The 25,094-nt window shown below is 48.8% G+C and overlaps 1 protein-coding gene across 1 annotated transcript in view; it reads left to right on the top strand.

Annotated features, from left to right (window-relative positions):
- Nucleotides 1–25,094, top strand: part of LOC145361671 (protein shisa-9-like) — a 95,470-nt gene that overhangs the window by 28,147 nt on the left and 42,229 nt on the right. The window contains exon 2 of the mRNA XM_080217565.1: nucleotides 13,717–13,847. Within this exon, the coding sequence (XP_080073691.1) occupies nucleotides 13,717–13,847 (131 nt within the window). The remainder of the gene's footprint in view (nucleotides 1–13,716; nucleotides 13,848–25,094) is intronic.

Genomic DNA, 25,094 nt, shown 5'->3' with positions numbered 1-25,094 from the left:
CCATTCCTTGTACAAACCATTCAATCTCACTGCAGTGTCAAGCTTCAAGTCTCAGGGACATTGCTGCAAGCTTTTGACTTCTTTCCCTCCCTTGTTTCTTGTTACCATTTGATCTTTTTAGCTGGGTTTCTCTCTGGGAAACCGGAACAGGAGGAGGCCATTCAGCCTTTCAAGCCTGTTCCACCACTCGGTTAGATAATGGCTGGTTTGTATATTACCGATGTGGAGATGCCAGCGTTGGACTGGGGTAAAACAGAAAGAAATCTTCTTTTTGTATATTACCTCCATCTACCTGTTTTAGTTCCATTGGGCCTCTATCTCTTTTGCCGATCAAAAAAATCTTTCAATTTAAGTTTGGAAATGGAAACCCCATTGTCATTTTAGAAATTCTTTTTTGGGGCAACATGGTGGCACGGTGGTTAGCACAGCTGCCTCAGAGCACCCAGGGACCTGGGTTCAATTCCAGCCTCGGGTCACTGTCTGTGTGGAGTTTGCACGTTCTCCCCATGTCTGCGTGGGTTCCCCCCGGATGCTCCGGTTTCCTCCCACAGTCCAAAGATGTGTGGGTTAGGTGGATTGGCCGTGATAAATTTACACTAGTGTCAGGGAATTAGCAGGGGTCACGGGGATAGGGCCTGGGTGGGATTGTTGTCGGTGCAGACTCAATGGGCCAAATGGCCTGCTTTTGGGATTCTGTGATTCTAAATAAATTCCTGGGTGGCCATTGTGCAATTCTTGGTCACTAGTCTGGACATGGGACAACCACATTTGCTCCCCATAAGATGATGCCATTTTCTACACTGAACTCATAGAAGATCGTAGAATCATACAGTGCAGAAAGAGGCCCTTCGGCCCATCGAGTCTGCACCGAACACAATCCCACCCAGGCCCTGCCCCCATATCCCTACATATTATACCCACTAATCCCTCTAACCTACACATCCCTGGACACTAAGGGGCAATTTCTTAGCATGGCCAATCAACCTAACCCGCATATCTTTGGAAACCGGAGCACCCGGAGTAAGCCCACGCAGACACAAGGAGAATGTGCAAACTCCACACAGACAGTGACCCGAGCTGGGAATGGAACCCAGGACCATGGAGTTGTGAAGCAGCAGTGCTAACCCACTGTGCCACCGTGCCGCCTTCTGATGTTTAGAGAGATAAGGTTTCACATGCTCCATAGGAGGCTCCACGGTCCATCCTTCAGCTAACGTGACATAGATTCATCTGTGAGGTTAGTGTCCCTTTAAGAAAGGCTTTTTTAACCATGATTACTGCAGTTCTCTCAGTTTCTGTGCTTTCTCAGCTAATAGCTTGCTGATTTGACTACGATGAGTCCTATCATCGCTTCTTAAATAGTTTAAATGGGATTGTTTGTGTTTACTCTGGGATTAGTTTTATCAATCCTGCATTGCTTAGAGAAAAGGGCATGTGTTTGCTGGAGTTGTGGATAATGAAGAGGATTGTCAGAGGATACAGCAAGATAGAGACCGGTTGGAGACTTGGACAGAGAAATGGCAGATGGCTTTTAATCCGGACAAGGGTGAGGTAATGCATTTTGGAAAGTCCAATGTGTGCAGGAATTATACAGTAAATGGTAGAACCCTTAGGAGTATTGACAGGCAGAGAGATCTGGCCGTACATGTCCACCGATCACTGAAAGTGACAACACAGGTGGACAAGAAGGCATAAGGCAACCTCTCCTTCATTGGTCAGGTCATTGAGTATAGAAATTGGCAGGTCGTGCTGCAGCTGTACAGAGCCTTAGTTAGACCTCATTCAGAATGTTGTGTACAATCTGGTTGCCACACTACCAGAAGGATGTGGATCTTTGGAGAGAGTACAAAAAAGTTTACAGGGATGTTGCCTGGTCTGGAGGGTATCAACTATGAGGAGAGGTTTGAGGAACTCACTTTGGTCTCACTGGAATGATGGAGGTTGAGGGGGTGACCTGATGGAGGTTCACAAGATTATGAGTGGCACGGACAGAGTGGATCGTCAGATGCTCTTTCCCAGGGTAGAAAAGTCAAGTACTAGGGGACAGGGGTTTAAGGTGCGTGGGGAGAAGTTTAGAGGAGATGTGCAAGGCAAGTTTTTTACACAGAAGGTGGTGGAACACGCTGCCCGGGGAGGGGGTGGGAGCAGGTATGATAGCGACATTTAAGAGGCAACGAGACAAATACATAAATAGGATGAGAATGGAAGGATACGGGCTCCGTAAGTGCATACGGTTTTAGTTTAGGCAAGCATCATGATTGGCACAGGCTTGAAGGGCGAAGGGCCTGTTCCTGTGCTATACTGTCCTTTGTTCTTTGTTCTGTTTACTTTATTCTAGAAGTTATGGGTTGTTGGAAATAGCACAGACAGGATGAATCCATTGACTAAAAATAACACACGGGGTGAATTCAGAGTTTGCCCCAGTAGAGTGGGACGTGAGACACAGCCTGAAATAATCTTTTAGAAATTTGAGTTTATTTATGGCCGTCGCTGGCTAGGCCAGCATTTATGCCCATCCCTAATTGCCCTTGAGAAGGTGGTGGTGAGCTGTCTCACTGAACCGCTGCAGTCCTTGTGGTGTAGGTACATCCAAAGTGCTGTTAGGGAGGGAGTTCCGGGATTTTGACCCAGTGACAGTGAAGGAGCAGAGATAGGTTTCCAAGTCGAGGCGGATTCGATAGGGTCTTTTAAAAGACTTTTGGATGAGTACATGGGACTTAGTAAGATAGAGGGTTATAGGTAAGCCTAGTAGGTAGGGACATGTTAGGTGCAACTTATGGACTGAAGGGCCTGTTTGTGCTGTAGTTTTTCTGTGTTCTATAAGTCAGGATGGTGAGTGACTGGGAGGGGAACCTCCAGAAGATGATGTTCCCAGGTATCTGCTGCCCTTGTCCTTTTAGGTGGTCAAGGTTGGGGCTTGGCAAGATGTTGTCTAAAGGGCACTGATGATCTCGTTTGTGTGGTGACTTCAGCAAGACCCCTGAGATTGAGCTGTTAGATTATGAGCTCCCTGATTGAGGTCATAATTGCTTGTCCAATCAGGGAGTCTCACCTCTATATAAATATGGGGGTTTCAGGTCCACTCGCACACCTAACTTTGACTTTCAACCTAAAGCACTCGAGGAGTAGAGTGGAGAGGGTCTGGAGTGGAAAGGGAGCAGAGAGGGAGTGGGAGTGGAGAGGGAGCGGAGTGGAGAGGGAGCGGAGTGGAGAGGGAGAGGGAAAATACAGGGAATAGTGAAGGGACACCGGCTGCTGAAGAAAGATTGCCGATGAAAAAGAACGAACCTAAGGAAGTTGCTCGCTAACAGCCTGCTTCACATTTGTGGGTAAGCCATTGTCAGGGATTGTACCGCTGTTTGGGAAACTGGACTGGTTTTTTTTACCTGGTTGTAGAGGGCTGGGCCCAGTATGTCGAATGCGTGAGTTACCTTTACAGGGCTAATGACATTGTAGCAGATGGAAAGCAGCGGGTCGTTCTTCTATTGCGGCTATTTGCAGCTTAGCCTTCCTGGAGGCACCAAATAGCAAACCGTTGATGGAGCTAGTGAGGAAATACTATAATCCTAAGCCTCCTCTGATCCTGAGAAGGTACCAGTTTTACTCAGCACTCTGGGAGACGGGGGTTTCCTAACAAGGTTGAGATGATTGGCTGAAGCTTGTGAATTTGGGTTGATGTTTAATGAGATGCTAAGAGACTGTTTGGTATGCGGGGTAAATAACATACCGACCCAAAAACCCAACTTCAAACAGGTGCTGCGGCTGGCCTTGTCATTGGACAATGCTGATAGTGGGATGTATGAGTGGGAAGATATCCTGATGGAAGTGGACGCCCGCGCCCAGTTGTGTGGCTACCCCTTGAGCACAGAGGATTACATCACCTCCCTCAGGAAGTATCGGATACAAGTAAACTCTGGTTTTCCTGCAGTAAAGCCCCAAAGCAAAGCCAACTTTTGAGAGACAGTCAAAAGTCCTCCCAGACGTGCCAGCCCCGCCTCTCCATCACCATCGTTAGGACCTCAGAGTCCAAAATGGACACTGTAGAAGAAGCCATGGCTATCCTTCGACTGCCTGAGGAAGGGAGCTAACCAGAACTCTGGCACTCACGTTGTAAGAGACGGGCACCTGTTAGATACACCCCTCCCATGCTGGATGCCAAGTTGGAGGATCTGGACCCAGCAATGAAACGTAAGAGACCCAGGAGGGTTTCCTTGGATTTGGGAGAGGGGGAAGGGCTGTAATGACCAACAAGGCCCATGAGGTCGGACGCTTAGATTATGACCCCTGATTGAGGTCATAATTGCCTGCCCAGTCAGAGGCTCTCACCTTTATCAGTATAGAGTCATTGAGGTTTACAGCATGGAAACAGACCCTTCAGCCCGACTTGTCCATGCTGCCCTTTTTTTAAAATCCCTAAACTAGTCCCAACTGCCCACATTTGGCCCATATCCCTCGATATCCATCTTACTCATGTAACTGTCTAAACGCTTTCAAAAAGACAAAATTGTACCCACTTCTACTGCGACTTCTGGCAGCTCATTCCAGACACTCACCACCCTCTGTGTGAAAAAATTCTGGACACTTTTGTATCTCTTCCCTCTCACCTTAAACCTATGATCTCAAGTTTTAGATTCCCCTAGCTTTGGGAAAAGATATTGACTATCCAGCTGATCTGTGCCCTTCATTATTTTATAGACCTCTATAAGATCACCCCTCAGCTTTCTACGCTCCAGAGAAAAAAGCCCCAGTCTATTCAGCCTCTCCTTATAACTCAAATCAAGTCCCGGTAGCATCCTAGTAAATCTTTTCTGCACTCTTTCTAGTTTAATAAAATCCTTTCTTTAATAGGGTGACCAGAATTGCACACAGTATTCCAAGTGTGTCCTCACCAATGTCTTGTACAACTTCAACAAGACGTCCCAACTCCTGTATTCAATGTTCTGACCAATGAAACCAGCGTGATGAATGCCTTCTTCACCACCCTGTCCACCTGTGACTCCACTTTCAAAGAGCTATGAACATGTATCCCCTAGATCTTTGTAACTCTCTCCAGCCCCCTACCATTCACTGAGTAAATCCTGCCCTAGTTCAATCCACCAAAATGCATCACCTCGCATTTATTTAAATTAAACTCCATCTGCCATTTGTCGGCCCACTGGCCCAGTGTGGGAGAGGCCACTCGCACCCCTCACTCTCAAACCTAAAGCACTCGAGGAGTGGAGTTTGAGGATACAAGGAATCCGGTGAAGGGACACCGGCTGCTGAGGAGCCATTGCAATGGCGATGAGGAAAAAAGAACGACCCTAAGGAAGTTGCTGGCTAACAGCCTGCTTCACACTGTGGGTAAGCTATTGTCAGGGATTGTGCTGCTGTTTGGGAAACTGGGCTGTTTTTACCCAGCCGTGGAGGACTGGTATGTCGAATGCACGAGTTACTTTCTTAGGACGAATGGCATTGTGGTAGATGGAAAGCAGCGGGTCCTTCTTCCGACTATCTGCATTTAACCTGCAGCTTAACCTTCCCGGAGGCACCAGATATCAAACCCTTGGTGGAGCTAGTGAGGGAATACTATGACCCTAAGCCTCCTCTGATCCTGGGAAGGTAGTGGCTTTACACAGCACTCTGGGAAGACGGGAAGTTTCAGCATTCATAAGTCCAAACAGCACAGACTGTGCTACACTGATTGGTGAGACTGGAGGGTATTAAAAATGAAAGCTATTTGCAGTTAATTATCGCTTAAAAGTCACAGCCAAAGAGAAACACTTGTTCATTAATGGAAGATGTAGATGAACGTGGCACATTAACAATCTCCAGAATCAGACATTTGTTGGTGATGGTGAGAGTGACTGCCCTGACATTGGGCAGAATCTGACCAATCATAAAAGAGCCCTGGAGAAACTGAGGTCAATGGGAATGGGGGAAAGCTCTCTGTTGGTTCGAGTCGTACCTGGGACAAAGGCAGATGGTTGTGGTGCTTGTTAGTCGATCACCTCAGCTCCAGGATATCACTGCAGGAATTCCTCAGGGTTAGTGGTAGAGGGATTGAATTTCGGAGCCGTGAGGTCATGTTACAGCTGTACAAAACTCTGGTGCGGCCGCACTTGGAGTATTGCGTACAGTTCTGGTCGCCGCATTATAGGAAAGATGTGGAGGCATTGGAAAGGGTGCAGAGGAGGTTTACCAGGATGTTGCCTGGTATGGTGGGAAGGTCTTATCAGGAAAGGCTGAGGGACTTGAGGTTGTTTTCGTTAGAGAGAAGAAGGTTGAGAGGTGACCTAATTGAGGCATACAAGATGATCAGAGGGTTAGATAGGGTGGACAGTGAGAGCCTTTTTCCTCGGATGGTGATGGCTAACACGAGGGGACATAGCTTTAAATTGAGGGGTGATAATTATAGGACGGATGTCAGAGGTAGGTTCTTTACTCAGAGGGTAGTAAGGGCGTGGAATGCCCTGCCTGCAGCAGAATCATACAACCCTACAGAGCAGAAAGAGGCCCTTCGGCCCATCAAGTCTGCCCCGAACACATTCCCACCCATATCCTTACATACTATACCCACTAATCCCTCCAATCTACGCATCCCTGGACACTAAGGGGCAATTTCTTAGCATGGCCAATCAACCTAACCCGCACGTCTTTGGACTCTGGGAAGAAACTGGAGTACCCAGAGGAACCCCATGCAGACACGAGGAGAATGTGCAAACTCCACACAGACAGTGACCCGAGCCAGGAATCGAACCTGGGACCCTGGAGCTGTGAAGCAGCAGAGCTAACCCACTGTGCTAGCATGCTGCAGTTGTGGACTCGCCAACTTTAAGGGCATTCAAGTGGTCATTGGATAGGCATATGGATAACATTGGAATAGTTTAGGTTAGAGGGTCATTAAATTGGTTCCACTGGTCAGTGCAACATGGAGGGCCGAACGGCCTGTACCGCGCTGTAATATTCTATGTTCTAGTGTGCTAGGCCCAACCATCTTCAGCTGCTTCATCAATGACCTTGCCACAAGGTCAGTGGGTTTCGTTCCATTAAGGTGGGGAGCTGGGCTGGCGATGGCTGGTTGACCTGAGGTGTAAACAGGTGCTGGGGAGAACAGATGGATGAAGTTGCCAACCCTCTAAGGTTAACCCAGGGCAGCCTCTGCAATCAGTGCCTGCAACCCACCAGTGATATCTGGGTGGCTGTCAGTGTGAGGGGAGATGTAGGTGTGACGCAAGATTTAACCCAGAAAGCACAAAGCCAGACCATATTTAACAGAGATAGGAGACCTAGCCTGCAGGCTACCTTTTGATTTATTATTGTCACAGCATACAGTGAAAAGTATTGTTTCTTACACACTATATAAACAAAGCATACCCTTAATAGAGAAGGAAAGGAGAGAATGCAGAGTGTAGAGTTACAGTCATAGCTAAGGTGTAGAGAAAGATCAACTTAACGTGAGGTAGGTCCATTCAAAAGTCTGATGGCAGCAGAGAAGAAGCTATTCTTGAGTTGGTTGGTGTGTGACCTCAGACTTCTGTATCTTTTTTCCAATGGAAGAAGGTGGAAGGGAGAATGTCCAGGGTGTGTGGGGTCCTTAACTATGCTGGCTGCTTTGCCGAGGCAGCGGGAAGTGTAGACAGAATCGATGGATGGGAGGCTGGTTTGCATGATGGATTGGGCTACATTCATGACCTTTTGTAGTTTCTTGCGATTTTCGTCAGAGCAGGAGCCCATACCAAGCTGTGATACAACCAGAAAGGATGCTTTCTATGGGGCATCTATAAAAGTTAGTGAGAGTTGTAGTGGACATGCCAAATTTCCTTAGCTATCTGAGAAATTAGAGGTGTTGGTGGGGCTTTCTTAACTATAGTGTCAGCATGGAGGGAACCAGGATAGATTGCTGGTGATTAGGACACCTAGAATCTTGAAGCTCTTCACCATTTCCACTTCATCCCCATTGATGTAGACAGGGGCATGTTCTCAGCTACACTTCCTGAAGCCGATGACAATCTCCTTCATTTTGTTGACTTTGAGGGAGAGATTATTGTTGCCGCACCAATTGACCAGATTCTCTATCTCATTCCTGTACTCTGTTGTCATTGTTTGAGATCCGACCCACTACGGTGGCGTCATCAGCAAACGTGAAAATTGAATTGGACAGGAATTTGGCCACATATAAAGACACAAACTCAATTTACAAAATAATGGTTGGAATGCGAGTCTTTACAGGTAATCAAGTACATAAGAACATAAGAAATAGGAGCAGGAGTAGGCCATCTAGCCCTTCGAGCCTGCCCCGCCATTCAATAAGATCATGGCTGATCTGAAGTGGATCAGTTCCACTTTCCCGCTTTCTCCCCATAACCCTTAATTCCCTTGTCTATCACAAACCTATCTACCCGTGACTTAAATATATTTAGCGACGTAGCCACCACCACTTCAACGGGCAGAGAATTCTAGAGATTCACCAGCCTTTGAGTGAAGAAGTTCCTCCTCAACTCTGATCTAAACTGTCCCCCGCTTATCTTGAGGCTGTGTCCCCTAGTCCTGCTGTCCTTTCTAAGCAGGAAGAATCTCTCTACCTCTACCCTATCCATCCCCTTCATTATCTTATACGTCTCTATAAGATCCCCCCTCATCCTTCTAAACTCCAACGAGTACAGACCAAGTCTATTTAGTCTCTCTTCATACTCCAACCCCCTCATCTCTGGTATCAGCCTAGTGAACCCCCTCTGCACTCCCTCCAAGGCCAATATATCCTTGCGCAAGTGCGGCGACCAAAACTGCACACAGTACTCCAGCTGCGGCCTCACCAGTGCCCTGTACAGTTGCAGCAAGACCTCCCTACTTTTATATTCCATCCCCCTCGCTATAAAGGCCGACATTCCATTCGCCTACAGACTGGGTGTTTGTGACTCGCACACAAGGACCCCAGGTCCCCCTGCACCGTAGCATGCTGAAGTCTTAAAGGTACAAACAATGTGAGTGGAGAGAGGGTTAAGCACAGGTTAAAGAGATGGGTAAACGTTCTCCAAGGCGGCCTTCACGACACACGACAGCGCAGAGTTGCTGAACAGAAACTGATAGCCAAGTTCCGCACACATGAGGACAGCCTCAACCGGGATCTTGGGTTCATGTCACACTATCTGTAACCCCCACGACTTGCCTGGGCTTGCAAAATCTCACTAACTGTCCTGTCTGGAGATTTTGTGCAGCGACTCTGCGCTGTCGTGTGTCATGAAGGCCGCCTGGGAGAACGTTTACCCGAAGATCGGAGGCTGAATGCCCATGACCGCTAAAGTGTTCGCCAACAGGAAGAGAACACTCTTGCCTGGTGATTGTTGAGCGATGTTCATTCATCCATTGTCATAGTGTCTGCATGGTCCCCCCAGTGTACCATGCCTCGGGACATCCTTTCCTGCAGCGTATCAGGTAGACAACGTTGGCCGAGTTGCAAGAGTATGTACCGTGTACCTGGTGGATGGTGTTCTCACGTGAGATGATGGCATCCGTGTCGATGATCCGGCGTGTCTTACAGAGGTTGCTGTGGCAGGGTTGTGTGGTATTGTGGTCACTGTTCTCCTGAAGGCCGGGTAGTTTGCTGCGAACAATGGCCTGTTTGAGGTTGTGCAGTTGTTGGAAGACAAGAAATGGGGGTGAGGTGAGGCAGCTGTGCTAACCTCTGCACCACCATGCCTTTAAAAGAGTTTTTAAGAAAGGCACTATCTGAATTCAAGTCTGCATTAATGGTTGCTGTACTGATATTATTTTCATTTTCTCTCAATGGCAGGTCCTTCAGGACTATGTGAGGGGTGGGGACAGGTTTGCTGAGGGTGTGGGGAGTGGACAGTGTTCTGGAATCTTCCCCCCGGACACATTACTCCAGTGCTGAGAGAAGAATGGATGCGATGGGAAGGCGGGCCAGTTAGTTTGTTTCCTGGTGATGACTGAACGCGGGATGTTGGCCAGGACTCGAGCCTTCTCCCTCCTTCCCAAATTGTGCAGAAGCCTCTTTATCAAAGAACAAAGAACGAAGAATAACACAGCACGGGAAACAGGCCCTTTGGCCCAACGAGCCCACGCCCCCATTTTAACATTGTGAGTCCCCTCTTCCACCCGTGACCCTTGTCTACGCCTATGGCACTCCACATTGGAAACCAGATTGAGGGGAGACTAATTTAGGGACAATTTGTTACACCAATCAGCCTAAGAGCACAGCCTAAGAGAAAACCCACGCAAGCACGGGGAGAATGCGCAAACTCCCGCAGACACCGGCCCAAATCCATGTATCTGCACAGCAAACAGTGATAGTCACTGAGCTGTCGTGTTGCCCGTCAGCTGGTCCAGTTTAAGTGTACACTAACCACGTTCACCTTAAGGCAGACTGGACGTTAATCAAACTGTGAGGCAATTATGCAGCGTTCCCAAGGGTCAGGATGACATCATTTCATTATAGCTTCTTCTTGTCTGCAGCAGCAGGCTGCAAAAAAGAGAGAATTGCATTTCTGCCAAAATTTCAGCGTCTTCAGCTGAATATATGGAGTTATTTTCGAGCACGGTATCATCAAGGCAAACACAGCAGCCACATTTCTGCAAGAGGCCATTTTGTCAGTGGCCAGTTTTGGCCATTTAAGTTAAGCTTGTTTATTAGTGTCACAAGTAAGGCTTACATGAACACCGCAATGAAGTTACCGTGAAATTCCCCAAGTCGCCACACTCCGGCACCTGTTCGGGTTACACTGAGGGGGAATTTAGCACGGCCAATCCACCCTAAACAGCACGTCTTTCAGACTGTGGGAGGAAACCGGAGCACCCGGAGGAAACCCATGTGGACACGAGGTGAATGTGCAGGCTCCACACAGTGACCCAAGCCGGGAATCGAACCAAGATCCCTGGCACTGTGAGGCAGCAGTGCTAACCCACTGTGTCACCGATTTGCACATTTTTATTTGAAATAAATCGATCCAGTTGGCTTCGAACGCCTGTGGATTGGCCATCATTCAATGGTCACCCTGTTCCATTTCCCTCACCCAGGTCAGGGGCTGCAAGTTTCTCGACCCAATCTTCCTACCTGGACAGGGAGAGAAATGTGCCCTTTACCTGGCTCCTGAGTGTCTCCCCCCCCACCCCCCACGCTGCACCCCCCCACCCCATACACCCACACACTGTGAAACCACACCCCCCCTCCCTTTTTACAGCACCAGCTGCCGTAAAGCAGATTTGTTTAAAGTTCCCAGCCGCTTTGCGAACTCAGGGTGAAGAATATTATTAAACTACAAAGATTTACTAGGATGCTGCCGGGGCTTGATGGATTGAGTTATAAGGGGAGGCTGGACAGACTGGGACTTTTTCTCCCTGGAGTGTAGGGGGCTGAGGGGTGATCTTATGGAGGTCTATAAAATAACGAGGGGCACAGACAAGGTAGATGGTCAACGTGGAGCTGCATTGTGGAGCCATCCCATCAGCTGTGTTTTGGTCGTCAGTCACATTTCTTGGCCATTGAAGCAACAGCTTGAGGAGAAATTGGGAGAGAAAAACAAAGTCAAAGCCTTGGAGTTGTTGCTGAAATGTTTTTGTGTGTTATATTCGGAAGGTCACAGAGCTGGAAGATCCAAATAAACAGAGAAAGCAACAAGATCAGAGCAAGCTGAGGGCCGCAGGCTCTGACTGCAATCTAAATATATGTTTCTGCTGGATTGGTTCCCAATGTTAAGGATAGAAAACACTTTCCTTTAAAATTTAGATTTTACAATATGAAATGGTCAAAGAATCGTAGAATCCCCACAGTGCAGAACATAGAACACTACAGCACAAACAGGCCCTTCAGCCCACAAGTTGCGCCAATCATATCCCTACCTACCAGGCCTATCTATAACCCTCAATCCCATTAAATCCCACATACTCATCCAGAAGTCTCTTAAAAGACCCCAGCGAGTTCGCCTCTACCACCACCGACGGCAGCCGATTCCACTCACCCCCCACCCTCTGAGTGAAAAACTTACCCCTGACATCTCCTCTGTACCTGCTCCCCAGCACCTTAAACCTGTGTCCTCTCGTAGCGACCATTTCAGCCCTGGGAAATAGCCTCCGAGAATCCACCCTATCTATTCCTCTCAACATTTTATAAACCTCTATCAGGTCACCTCTCAACCTTCGTCTCTCCAGGGAGAAGAGTCCCAGCTCCCTCAACCTATCTTCATAAGGCATGCCTCCCAATCCAGGCAACATCCTTGTAAATCTCCTCTGCACCCTCTCAATAGCTTCCACATCCTTCCTGTAGTGAGGCGACCAGAACTGTGCACAGTACTCCAAGTGGGGTCTGACAAGGGTCTTATAAGAAGGAGCCATTCATCCCATCAAGTCTGCACCGACCCACAATCCCACCTCACACATTTACCCTAGCTAATCCCCCCGACATTAAGGGGCAATTTAGCATGGCCAATCCACCTAACACACACATCCGTGGAGTGTGGGAGGAAACCGGAGCACCTGGAGGAAACCCACGCAGACATGGGGAGAACGTGCAAACTCCACACAGACAGTGTAAGTAGTTTCACAACACCAGGTTAAAGTCCAACAGGTTTATTTGGAACCACGAGCTTTTGGAGCATTCACCTGCTGAAGGGGTAGCAGTCCGAATGTTTGTGCCACCAAATAAACCTGTTGGACTTTAACCTGGCGTTGTGAGATTTCTTACTGTGCCCTCCCCAGTCCAACACCGGCAACTCCACATCATGGCATCCACACAGACAGTGACTGAGGCTGGAATTGAACTCGGGTCCCTGGAGCTGTGAGGCAGCAATACTAGTCACCATGCCACCCCAATTCTTTCCTCAATGGTGCAGCCCCACCACAAAGCTCCAGAATCCATGATATGGCTCCATGGCACGGCAATGTGGCTCTGTGGTGCAGCTCCACCATACGGCTCCATGGCACAGCAATGTGGCTCTGTGGTACAGCTCCATCATACGGCTCCTTGCTGCAGCGATGTGGCTCTGTGATGCAGCTCCACCATACGGTTCCATGGCATAGCAATGTGGCTCTGTGATGCAACTCCACCATATGGCTCCATGGCATAGCAATGCAGCTCTGTGGTGCAGCTCCACCAAACAGCTCCATCATGCAGCAATGTGGTTCTATGATGCAGCTCCACTATACGGCTCCATGATGCAGCTCCGCCATATGGCTCCATCATGCAGGAATGTGGCTCTGTGATGCAGCTCCACTATACGGCTCCATGATGGAGCAATCTGGGTCCTTGGTGCAGCTCCATGATGCGGCCTTTCTGGTACAGCTCCAGACACAAAACCAGGCCTCACTGAAACACCGCAACTGAGATAGGATTGCCAAACTGCATTCACACTATTGGAGCCATGCTAGTTATGCTCGCTGACCAGGAGAATTTGTTAAGCGATGCCACTCATGTTGTTAGTGGTGATGTGATTAGTTAAGAAGGTTAAGTTGGGTGACTGGGTTGGTGTGTACAGTGGTTCCCGTGGCCTGCAGTGTCTCAGGCTGGATTGAGTTCATCGAGGTAAGGAGGGGCATGAATCTGACATGGTCCCTGCTCCCAATGGCTTTTCAGTGGCATGTTGACCAGGGGCAGGTGGGATTCCAGTGAGGATGTTCCACTGTGACTCCTCCGGGGGTGCTTCAGGAGGGAACGGAGTGAAGAAGGTTAAAGACCTCTTCAAATCAGAGCATGTTGGTGAGTTTTCTCTCTTCTCTTTCCAGAGCCCTTACAGATATCCTCAAGCAACAGGAGAACAACACCATGGATTACATCGAGCGGGGTGGGAGCTTTGGGACAGTCCAGGTCCCCATCGCTGACAGCCTGACACCCAGAACATCAAGGAGCAGCGTAGGTAGGTAACGCCTTGGCTGAATGGCCTGCCTTGTCTAGGCAATGCCACACACTAATGTTCAGTGATTGAAAAGCTTATAATTGCTGATGACACGAAGGTTGGTGGTGTTGTGGATAGTCTGGAGGGATGTCAGAAGTTGCAGCGTGACATAGATAGGATGCAAGACTGGGCGGAGAAGTGGCAGATGGACTTCAACCCGGATAAATGTGTGGTGGTTCACTTTGGCAGGTCAAATGGGATGAAGGAGTATAATATTAAGGGTAAGACTCTTAGCAGTGTGGAAGATCAGAAGGATCTTGGGATCCGGGTTCATAGGACTCTCAAATCGGCTTCACAGGTAGAGGATATGGTTAAGAAGGTGTATGGTGTACGGGCTTTCATTAATCGAGGGATTGAGTTTAGGAGTCGGGAGATAATGCTGCAGCTGTATCAGACCCTGGTCAGACCCCACTTGGAGTACTGTGCTCAGTTCTGGTCATCTCATTCCAGGAAGGATGTGGAAGCCATTGAAAGGGTGCACAGGAGATTTACAAGGATGTTGCCTGGATTGGGAGGCATGCCTTATGAAGATAGGTTGAGGGAGCTATGTCTTTTCTCCCTGGAGAGACGAAGGATGAGAGGCGACCTGATAGAGGCGTATAAGATGTTGAGAGGTATTGATCGGGTGGATTCTCAGAGGCTTTTTCCTAGGGCTGAAATGGCTGCCACAGAGGACACAGGTTTAAGGTGCTGGGGAGTAGAAATGTCAGGGGTAAGTTTTTCACTCAGAGGGTGGTGAGTGAGTGGAATCGGCTGCCACTGGTGGTGGTGGAGGCGAACTCGCTGGGGTCTTTTAAGAGATTTCTGGATGAGTATATGGGATTTAATAGGATTGAGAGTTAAGCCTAGTAGGTAGAGATAAGATCGGCACAACTTGTGGGCCGAAGGGCCTGTTTGTGCTGTAGTTTTTCTACGTTTTTTCTATGTTCTACAAATGTCACAAGTAAGTCTTACATTAACACTGCAATGAAGTTACTGTGAAAATCCCCCAGTGGCTACATTCCGGCACCTGTTCGGGTACACTGAGAGAATTTAGCATGGCCAATGCACCCTAACCAACATGTCTTTTGGACTGTGGGGGGAAACCGGAGCACCCGGAGGAAACCCACGGGGAGAATGTGCAGAGTCCACACAGGCGGTAACCCAAGCCGGGAATTGAACCCTGGTTCTTGACGCTGTGAGGCAGCGGTACGAACTGCTTTGCCACCACGAGGTGAAAATGAGATGAATCCTGTATTAAGAAGTAAGATACATGAGCCCGTGTAGGAAGGCTCTGCAGCTGTGTTAACAATGCCGATTCCATGGATTTACATTTGGCTCTTGGCCAAATGGTTTTCTGATCTTGAGATCGGGGAAGTGGGGGTAAACGTGGGACTCACTCCCACAGGGAGTGGGGAGAATGTAGAACTCTCGCTCTCATGGGGGATAGCTAAGGTGAATAGCATGGATACATTTAAGGGGGAAACTGGATAAACGCAAGTGTGAGAGAGGAATAGAAGGATCTGGTGAGCTGGTGTAGAGTGGAACACAAACACCAGCATGGTCCAGAGGAGACAAATGGGTTTGTGTGCTGAATGGTTTCGGTGGGGCTGCCCAACTTGCCCAATGGTGGTGTTTCCAACCTAGTTCTGATAAGGGGCTGCAGTTGCATTAAGTGAGACCTGATTTTCATTTCTTGATAGTAAGCAGTAAGTTTCACTGCTCGCTGCCTGCTCCCCACTCCCTGTAATCTCCATTAACACTCAGGGAAGATCGGAGAAGATAAGAATGGGAATCGCCTCCAAATAATCAGGATCCAAAAGATTTATGACCACCGTGGAAATTAAGCACACAGTGATAACTTCTTTGGATAATAGTTATATAACCACTCGGAGCTTCTGTCGTCACTGGAGAATTCACACATTACGGTTCTCGACTTAATGACCAGACCTTGAACAAATGCCAAAGTAGCTGTTTCTAACACTCAATATTAAACCTGCTTCCTCCCACTCAGACCTACATAATATTGTGATTTTATCTAACCCATACTGATCTCTCAACACTATTGTGGAATCGTAGAGTGCAGGAGAGGCCCTTCGGCCCATCAAGCACTTGGCCCACACGAGATGAAAAGCTTTGGCAACATGTCTCTCTCTTCAGAAATAATGTGGAATTTAAAATAAATGAATATTGGCAAAGAAAGGGTGGGCTGAACCTATATTCTCCGGTAGATAAGGCAAGGGTGAGACTCAGTGAATGGTTCTTGCAGAGAGCAAGGATGGATAGGATAGGCCGAATGGCCTCCCCCCTGTGCTGTGTAACCATTTGGTGATTCTAGGGTTCTATTAAATGTGTAAATTTCTGAAGGTTCACCAGTATAGATACTTGGAGGGTGCTTTCCCTGACTGACGAGGGCTGTGGGAATGAGGCAGGAGGAGTGATGACCGGCTGAGTTGCACTTTCAGAGAGGCAGGGCAAACATGATGGGCCAAATGGCCTTCTCCTGCGCATTAACTGTGAGCTGGATTAGTTATAATGTGAAGCAGCTTGGGGATTTTTTTTCTTGCTAAGGCTCTATAAAAACACAAGTCTATCTTGACCGAATGCCTCTCCATCCCCTCCCTCGCAGTGAAGAATGTCTCAGTCTAACAGGGTGACTTCAGCATGTGTGATAGCCCCAAGATGTGAAGCTTCCTGTCAGCGGACTGGAGTCCAGTCGACCGTGACGGTTCCCACTGCCCTTCCTAATGATGATGACCCTAACATCGCCCTGCTCTATCATTACCACACACAGCTGCTGCTCCCACTGGCTCCTTCCACGGGAAATAGAAAGAGCGTCATCAGAGGCTACTTTTGCATCCTTTTTATAAATGAATCCAGCCTCTGGGATCATTTCCTGAGCAGACAATTAAAGGGTCTGACTCCGAACCAGGGTTATGTGAGGGTTGTGTCAGAACTCGATGCCAGACAGCAGGGCTAAGTTCATTCACACGGCGGTTTGGAATTCAGTTTTAAAGAAAGTCAGGCGGAGCTGTACTCACAGGGCGATATTTTACCAACCCGCTTTCAGGAGCGACGCAGTTGTGAAGCAGGGCGTCAAGCCAATAACGCGATTGGTGCCTGTTTTCACCACCGCCGCCATTTTACCAGCGCAGGCACAGTCAGTTCCCCGCCGGAAATGGGCAAGAGGCTGGCTAGTTTATTTAAATTTATGGAAATCGCAGGTTGCATGTGTTTAGCGAGCCCGGCGCTCAATCATCCTGGCTTGCCTACCTTTGTAGAATTACACAGCAAACGGCAGAACCATTAACGTGCAGAGGGATCTGGGCGTACAGGCCCACAGCTCTCTGAAAGTGGTAACACAAGCGGATAAGGTGGTCAAGATGGCGTATGGCATGCTTGCCTTCATCGGTCGGGGCGCAGAGTGTAAAAATTGGCCAGCTGTTGTGGCTGTACAGCGGTTTTCTTAAGCCACATTTAAAATATTGTGCACAATTTTGGTTGCCACACAACCAGATGGATGTGGAGGCTTTGGAGAGGCTACAGTAAAGTCATCAGTCATCATAGAAACCCTACTACAGTACAGAAAGAGGCCATTCGGCCCATCAAGTTGGCACCAACCAGAATCCCACCCAGGCCCTACCCCCATATCCCTACATATTTCACCCACTAATCTGTCTCACTAAGCATCTCAGGACACTAAGGGACAATTTTACCATGGCCAATCAACCTAACCCACACATCTTTGGAGTGTGGGAGGAAACTGGAGCACACGGAGGAAACCCACGCAGACACGAGGAGAATGTGCAAACTCCACCCAGGCAGTGACCCGAGCCAAGAATCGAACCCAGATCCCTGGAGTTGTGAAGAAGCAGTGCTAACCCACTGTGCTACCGTGCCACCCACCATTACCAGGAAGTAACATCCATATGCAAGAAAAGGCAACTGCAGACTAGTTAGTTTAACATCAGTGATGGGGAAGGTTTTGGAATCGTTAATGAGAGGGAAAAATCAACAGGCACTTGGAGATGTTCGAGTTAATTTAGCAGAACCAGCAAGGGTTTGAGAAGACACTTTGTGCTTGGCCAATCTCATTGATGGTTTTGACAAAACAAGGATGAAGGTTAATAAATATATCAATGACTTGGATATTGGAATCATGGTAAAATTTTAAACTCTGCTAATGATACCAAACGTGGGCCAGTGACAGAGTTCGGATGATACAGAGCATCTGGAACAGGACACAGATGGGCTGACTGAATGGGCAGAGGAGTGGCAGATGGAATCTAATACAGAGAGGGGTGAGGTGATACATTTTGGCAAAGGGATAGAGAGAGACAGGATCGAGGCGATGGCACAGCGCTGGAGAGTGAGCAGGGACAGAGACACCTGCGGGTTCATGTGCACCAATCAATGAAGACAACCGGACATATTGAGAGCGGTCATACATAGAGGCACTGAGGACAAAAGTAGGAAAATGATGTTGAATTTGCATAAAGCCTGGGGTAGGCCCCAATTCTGCTCAATTTAGGAAGGATGTGAGGATCTGTGAGGAGGTGCAGAGAGGATTCACCAGAATGGTTCCAGGGCAGGATGGGGGCATTTTAGTTCCAGGCTTAGGGTTGAAGAAGAAGGAGGTTATTCCTCTTGGAGTGAAGGAGATTTGAACAAGAGTGTTACAGGTTTGGATAAGGAAAAGCTGTTGCCATTGGCTGATAGGACATAGACTGGGCCACACAGCTTTAAGATTTTGGGTGAAGGATACTGGGAGGTCTGGGGGGGTGGGGACATACAGGAATGTGAGGATGGACTTAAATACCCAGCGAGTGTTAATGAGCTGCGACTCACTGCCCCGGTGCAAATGGAAATAATGATTTCAAAAGGAAATTGGATGGGCTGGTGAGGAAAGTAAGCACACGGCGCTCTGGGATGGGGCGAGAGAGAATGGGACGGACTGGATTGTTCGCAATGGTCTCGTTGTTTGCTGTAAATATCTCTATGACTCCAACACTGTTCATTTCCTCCTCCCTGTGTTAAGAATTCTTGGTGGAAGGGTTTATGAATTATTAAATTATGGTTCCTGCTTGTGCTACAACCTAGATTACAGCATCCAGAGAGGAGTGGATTTTAAGTCCCGTTGGGAATGTGTGTGTGGAATATATTGTTCTTCAGACAGATGGTCAGGTCTGGAGAAGGTTGGGTTTCTTGGTTCTGTTTATTGCTCCTGTCTGGGCTGCAGAGCGAGGGGCGAGTTCCCCGCTCTCTGAACCTGAAAGATGGTGGGTGGCCTGCAGCTGTGATTTATCATTCCAGGGTGAGAGATTGGGCTGGTTTGGAGGTTGAACTCACTGCTCCCAGGATGGATGTGGAGGCGGGCTGAGTGGGAGACCTTCCTCTCTTCTCTGTCAGTCGGTTCAATTCAGTGACAGTAAGAATAAAGCAAAGAACAGCAACCCCAGCCCCCATCCCCACAAACACCCCCATGCCACCTCCACCCACCCCCTTCATAGCCCCATACAAACCTACTTCCAACTCAATGCCAAATCATATTCCACCATCTCCCACCCATTGCTCCAGCCCTCTCCAATCCAACTCACCAGGAGTCCTTTGACAGTTCCGATGTGTTTTTGCATTTTTACACTTGCATTTACATTTAACAATCCCAAAAGGTGCCTTGCCTCTACCAAATGTGTCCCAAGACCCTATCCAAAGGGCTACCTTGGTTATCCAAACCAATCCACCCATTGGGGTGGCACAGTGGTTAGCACTGCTGCTTCACAGCACCAAGGACCCAGTTCAATTCCAGTCTCGGGTCACTGTCTGTGTGGAGTTTGCACATTCTCCCCATGTCTGAGTGGATTTCCTCCAAGTGCTCCGGTTTTGTCTCACAGTCTGAAGATGTGCGGGTTAGGTGGATAGGCCATGCTAAATTAACTCTTAGTGTCAGGGGAATGGCCCCTGACAGTATGTGGTAAATATGTGGGTTTACAAGGATAGGGCCTGGGTGGGATTGTGATCGGTGCGATAGGCCGAATGGCCTCTTTCTGCACTGCAGGGATTCTATGATTTCACACCCTCTTCTTATCTGGTCTAATCTGCACACTCCAGGTTTTACACTCCTGATCCCATCTCAGCGGAGGTAGCTGATGCTTTAATTTCCCAAACCTCTCGGTAAAGTATACAGGTGCAAACCTCCAGCCCAACTTCACTCTCACAAACATGAAACATGTCGGGATTTGGGATTAGAGGGGTGACCTGATTGAGGTGTTCAAGATGATGAGGGGACATGGTCAGGATGGACAGGGAGCAGCTGTTCCCCTTAGTTACAAGGGGACACAAGTTAAAAGTGAGGGGTGGGAGTTTACAGGGGATTTGAGAAAAAACATTTTTACCCAGAGGGTGGTGGCAGTCTGGAATGCCTCACATCCTTTAAAAAGTACCTGGATAAGTTTGTGGCATGCCATAACGGCACGGTAGCACAGTGGTTAGCACTGCTGCTTCACAGCTCTAGGGATCTGGGTTCGATTCCCGGCTTGGGTCACTGTCTGTGTGGAGTTTGCACATTCTCCTCGTGTCTGCGTGGGTTTCCTCCAGTTTCCTCCCACAGTCCAAAGATGTGCGGGTTAGGTTGATTGGCCATGCTAAGAAATTGTCCCTTAGTATCCAGGGATGCGTAGGTTAGAGGGTATAATAGGTAGGGATATGGGGGTAGGGCCTGGGTGGGATTGTGTTCGGTACAGACTCGATGGGCCGAAGGATTTATTAATTGAACTGAAATTGCCGTGATGGGATTCGAACCCATGTCCCCAGAGCATTAGCCTGGGCCCCTGGATTACTGGTCTTGCATTATTGGTATTTACCACCAATAACTGTGGCACCATCAAACTGAAAGTTGCTATTAATCGGGTTAGTGGCTGGTGATGGAGGGGAGGTTCCTTCCCTAGAGGGACATCAGTGAAGTGAACAAGCTGGATTTTTAAACAATATCACAGCGGGACAAGCTTTTAATTTGTGTTAATTAATTGAATTTAAATTCCTGCAGCAGCCATGCCGGGATTTGAACCCAATGGCCTTTGTCCAGTAACATTATGGCACCATCTCCCCTTACAATAGCGACACTTGCAAAATATTTAATTGATTGTAAAGTGCCTCAGGCAGTGCTGAGGTCGTGACTGGTGCTATATAAATGCAAGTATTTTTCTCTCTGGAGTTGTAGTGATAACGTAGACAGTGATACTGGGTGAAAACACCTCGAGCTGTTCTTTCCAGATTGCCAGCAGACGGGACACACTCAACTCCCTCTGGACTCACTCCTGTCTTATCATTGCTGTTCACACAGAGCAGAATTGCCCTAACTGCATCAGAAACGAAGCTGTTCCTGAACAATCGGATTAGAATCCCTCCGTCTATCACCCAAAACCCTCTTTTACATTAATTCTCAGTTTTGCCGGGGCATCACCAAACACCCCCCAGCCCCACGCACTACCAACCTCCCCCTTGCTGCTCACATCCCTCTCTCTGTCCACTCACGCATATCCCATCGCTGCCCCCCTCCCCATACTGCCCAGTTCCCCTCACTGCCCCCCTTCTAACCTGACCAGCCCCCCTCACTGTCCACCCCCCCCACTGACCACCCTACACTCCCCTCACTAACCACCCCTCTCACTGACCACCCCCCCCACTGTCCACCCGTACCCCCTCTCACAGACCACCCCCCTCCATGACCACCCCCCTCACTAACCACCCCCCTCCATGACCACCCCTACACTCCCCTCACTAACCACCCCTCTCACTGACCACCCCCCCCACTGTCCACCCGTACCCCCTCTCACAGACCACCCCCCTCTGTGACCACCTCTCTCACTGTCCAGCCCCCCACTGACCACCCCTACACCCCCCTCACTGTCCACCCCCCTCACTGTCCACCCCCCTCACTGACCACCCCCTCACTGTCCACTCCTACCCCCTTTCACTGACCACCCCCCTCACTGACCACCCCCCTCATTGTCCACCCCCCTCACTGTCCACCCCCCTCACTGTCCACCCCCCTCACTGACCACCCCCCTCACTGTCCACTCCCCCCACTGTCCACCCCTACCCCCCTTCACTAACCACCCCACTCACTGACCACCCCTACCCCCTCTCACTGACCAACCCCCCCATCCCCCTTTGCTGACCAGCCACCCCCACCATCCCCTCAATCCCCACACTGCGCACTGTCCCCCCACCACCACCACCACCCCCTCTCCCCCCATCCCACACTGTGCACTCAGTCCCAGAGAATGATTGGGGAGAGCTCGGAGCGCCTACAGTGTGATGCGGAACGGTCGGCTAATTACACACAGCGAGCAGGAAGGGAGTTGGCATTTTGTCAAGTTTTTGTCGTGAATGTTCAGTGTCCTGTGTGCATGAAGCTCATCAAGGCTGGGCCGCCTGGTTTGAGCAGACAGCTATTAAAGCAATATCGTTAGCACCCATTTAACTGCTGGGAGAGTGACAGCGGCCTTTACTGCACGCTTGTGTGGGCTGTGTGTCTCCAGGGAGTGTACACACTCACTATCAACATCCCCTGTGCCACTGCTGTCCTCAATTCTTACCCTCAGAGTGTGGGGGATTGAGCTGAATGGGGCCATGGGGGCAGGGTGTGGGGGGCAGACAGATGGCACATCTGGAACTTAGAACAAAGAAATGCCTTGCATTTACATAGCACCTTTCTTGGGAAGGTGCTTCCTGTGACAGGAGACATCAGCTTTGATCCCCTTTGAACTGAGGCAGCTTTAATCCACATAGTCTCAGAAAGTCAAGAGTTTAATTCCAACTCCCCGAGACTGAAAGCAAATGAACATAAAATGCAGCATTTAGAGCATGTGTGTGGGGATGGGGGGAGGGGGGTGAATCCACGGAGAATGTGCAAACTCCACACAGGATGAGGAGAAATTTCTTCACCCAGAGTGGAATTCACTAGCACAGAAAGCAGCTGAGGCCAAAACATAGAACATAGAACACTACAGCATAAACAGGCCCTTCGGTCCACAAGTTGCGCCGATCATATCCCTACCTACTAGACTTACCTATAACCCTCAACCCCATGTACTCATCCAGGAGTCTTTTAAAAGACCCCAGCGAGTTCGCCTCCACCACCACCAACGGCAGCCGATTCCACTCACTCACCACCCTCTGAGTGAAAAAAGGTGATGAGTGACATCTCCTCTGTACCTGCTCCCCAGCACCTTAAACCTGTGTCCTCTCATAGTGACCATTTCAGCCCTGGGAAATAACCTCCGAGAATCCACCCTATCTATTCCTCTCAACATCTTATAAACCTCTATCAGGTCGCCTCTCAACCTTCGTCTCTCCAGGGAGAACAGTCCCAGCTCCCTCAACCTATCTTCATAAGGCATGCCTCCCAATCCAGGCAACATCCTTGTAAATCTCCTCTGCACCCTCTCAATAGCTTCCACATCCTTCTTGTAGTGAGGCGACCAGAACTGTGCACAGTACTCCAAGTGGGGTCTGACGAGGGTCTTATAAAGTTGCAGCATTACCTCCCGACTCCTAAACTCAATCCTTCGATTAATGAAGGCTAGCACTCCATACGCCTTCTTGACCACATCCTCCACCTGCAAGGCCGATTTAAGAATCCTATGGACCCAGATCCCAAGGTCCTTCTGCTCCTCAACACTGCTAAGACTCCTACCCTTGATATTGTACTCCTGCATCCCATTGGACCTGTCAAAATGGACCACTACACATTTATCCACTTTGAAGTCCATCTGCCACTTCTCCGCCCAGTCTTGCATCCTATCTATGTCATGCTGCAACTTCTGACATCCCTCCAGACTATCCACAACACCACCAACCTTCGTGTCATTGGCAAACTTACTAACCCATCCCTCCACTTCCTCATCCAGGTCATTTATGAAAATGACAAACAGCAAGGGTCCTAGAACAGATCCTTGGGGCACTCCACTGGTGACTGACCTCCATGCAGAAAAAGACCCATCCACAACCACTCTCTGCCTTCTGCAGGCAAACCAGTTCTGGATCCACAAGGCCAAAGCCCCTTGGATCCCATGCCCTCTCACCTTCTCAAGAAGTCCTGCATGGGGGACCTTATAAAACGCCTTGCTGAAGTCCATGTAAGCCACGTCCACCGCTCTTCCTTCGTCAATGTGTTCAGTCACATTTTCAAAGAACTCAACTAGGCTCGTAAGGCACGACCTGCCCTTGACAAAGCTGTGCTGACTATTTCTGATCATACTAAACCTCTCTAAATGTTCATAAAGCCTGTCCCTCAGTATCTTCTCCATCAACTTACTAACCACTGAGGTTAGACTCGCCGGTCGGTAATTTCCCGGGCTATCCCTGTTCCCTTTCTTGAAAATAGGAACCACATCCACAATCCTCTAATCCTCCAGAACCTCTCCCGTCTCCATCAACAGTGCAAAGATTATCGCCAGAGGCTCTGCAATCACTATGGAGCATTAGTGAACCAGATGGGTTTTTCCAACAATCGACAGTGGCTTTCGTGATCACCATTACTGAGACTACTGAGACTGGGAGGCACGGTAGCACAGCGGTTAGCACTGTTGCTTCACAGCTCCAGAGTCCTGGGCTTGATTCCTGGCTTAGGTCACTGTCTGTGTGGAGTTTGCACATTCTCCTCGTGTCTGCGTGGGTTTCCTCCAGGTGCTCTGGTTTCCTCCCACACTCCAAAGATGTGTGGGTTAGGTTGATTGGCCATGCTAAAATTGCCCCTTAGTGTCCTGGGATGTGTAGATTAGAGGGATTAGTGGATAAATATGTAGGGATATGGGGTAGGGCTGGGTGGGATCATGCTCGGTGCAGACTTGGTGGGCCAAAGGGCCTCTTTCTACACAGATGGATTCTATGATAATAAAATATCTGACAAATGCTGGCCCAGCCAGCAACGAAATAAAAATACAGAGAAACCTCTCTGCTTAGAGTTGTGAGAATCTTTACTGCCACTTGAGGTAAATAGCTGAGATATAGTTAATGGCCAACAAATACATGCAACCAAACAGAAAGAGGCCATTCTGCCTGTCATACATGTACTAGCTTTTTGAATGATCTCATTGAAGAAGAGCCTACTTGGACTAGACAGGATGGATATTGAAAGGATGTGGGAGAGACTTGGGACTAGGGACTACAGTTTACAAATAAGGGGTCTCTCGTTTAACATGGAGATGTGTTAAAAGATGTGCAGGT

The sequence above is a fragment of the Carcharhinus amblyrhynchos genome, chromosome 35 (genome assembly GCF_965287045.1).
Source record: "Carcharhinus amblyrhynchos chromosome 35, sCarAmb.v2.hapA, whole genome shotgun sequence".
NCBI lineage: Eukaryota > Metazoa > Chordata > Chondrichthyes > Carcharhiniformes > Carcharhinidae > Carcharhinus > Carcharhinus amblyrhynchos.
Note: the sequence above shows the minus strand (reverse complement) of the source record. Positions and strands in the feature narration are given on the sequence as shown.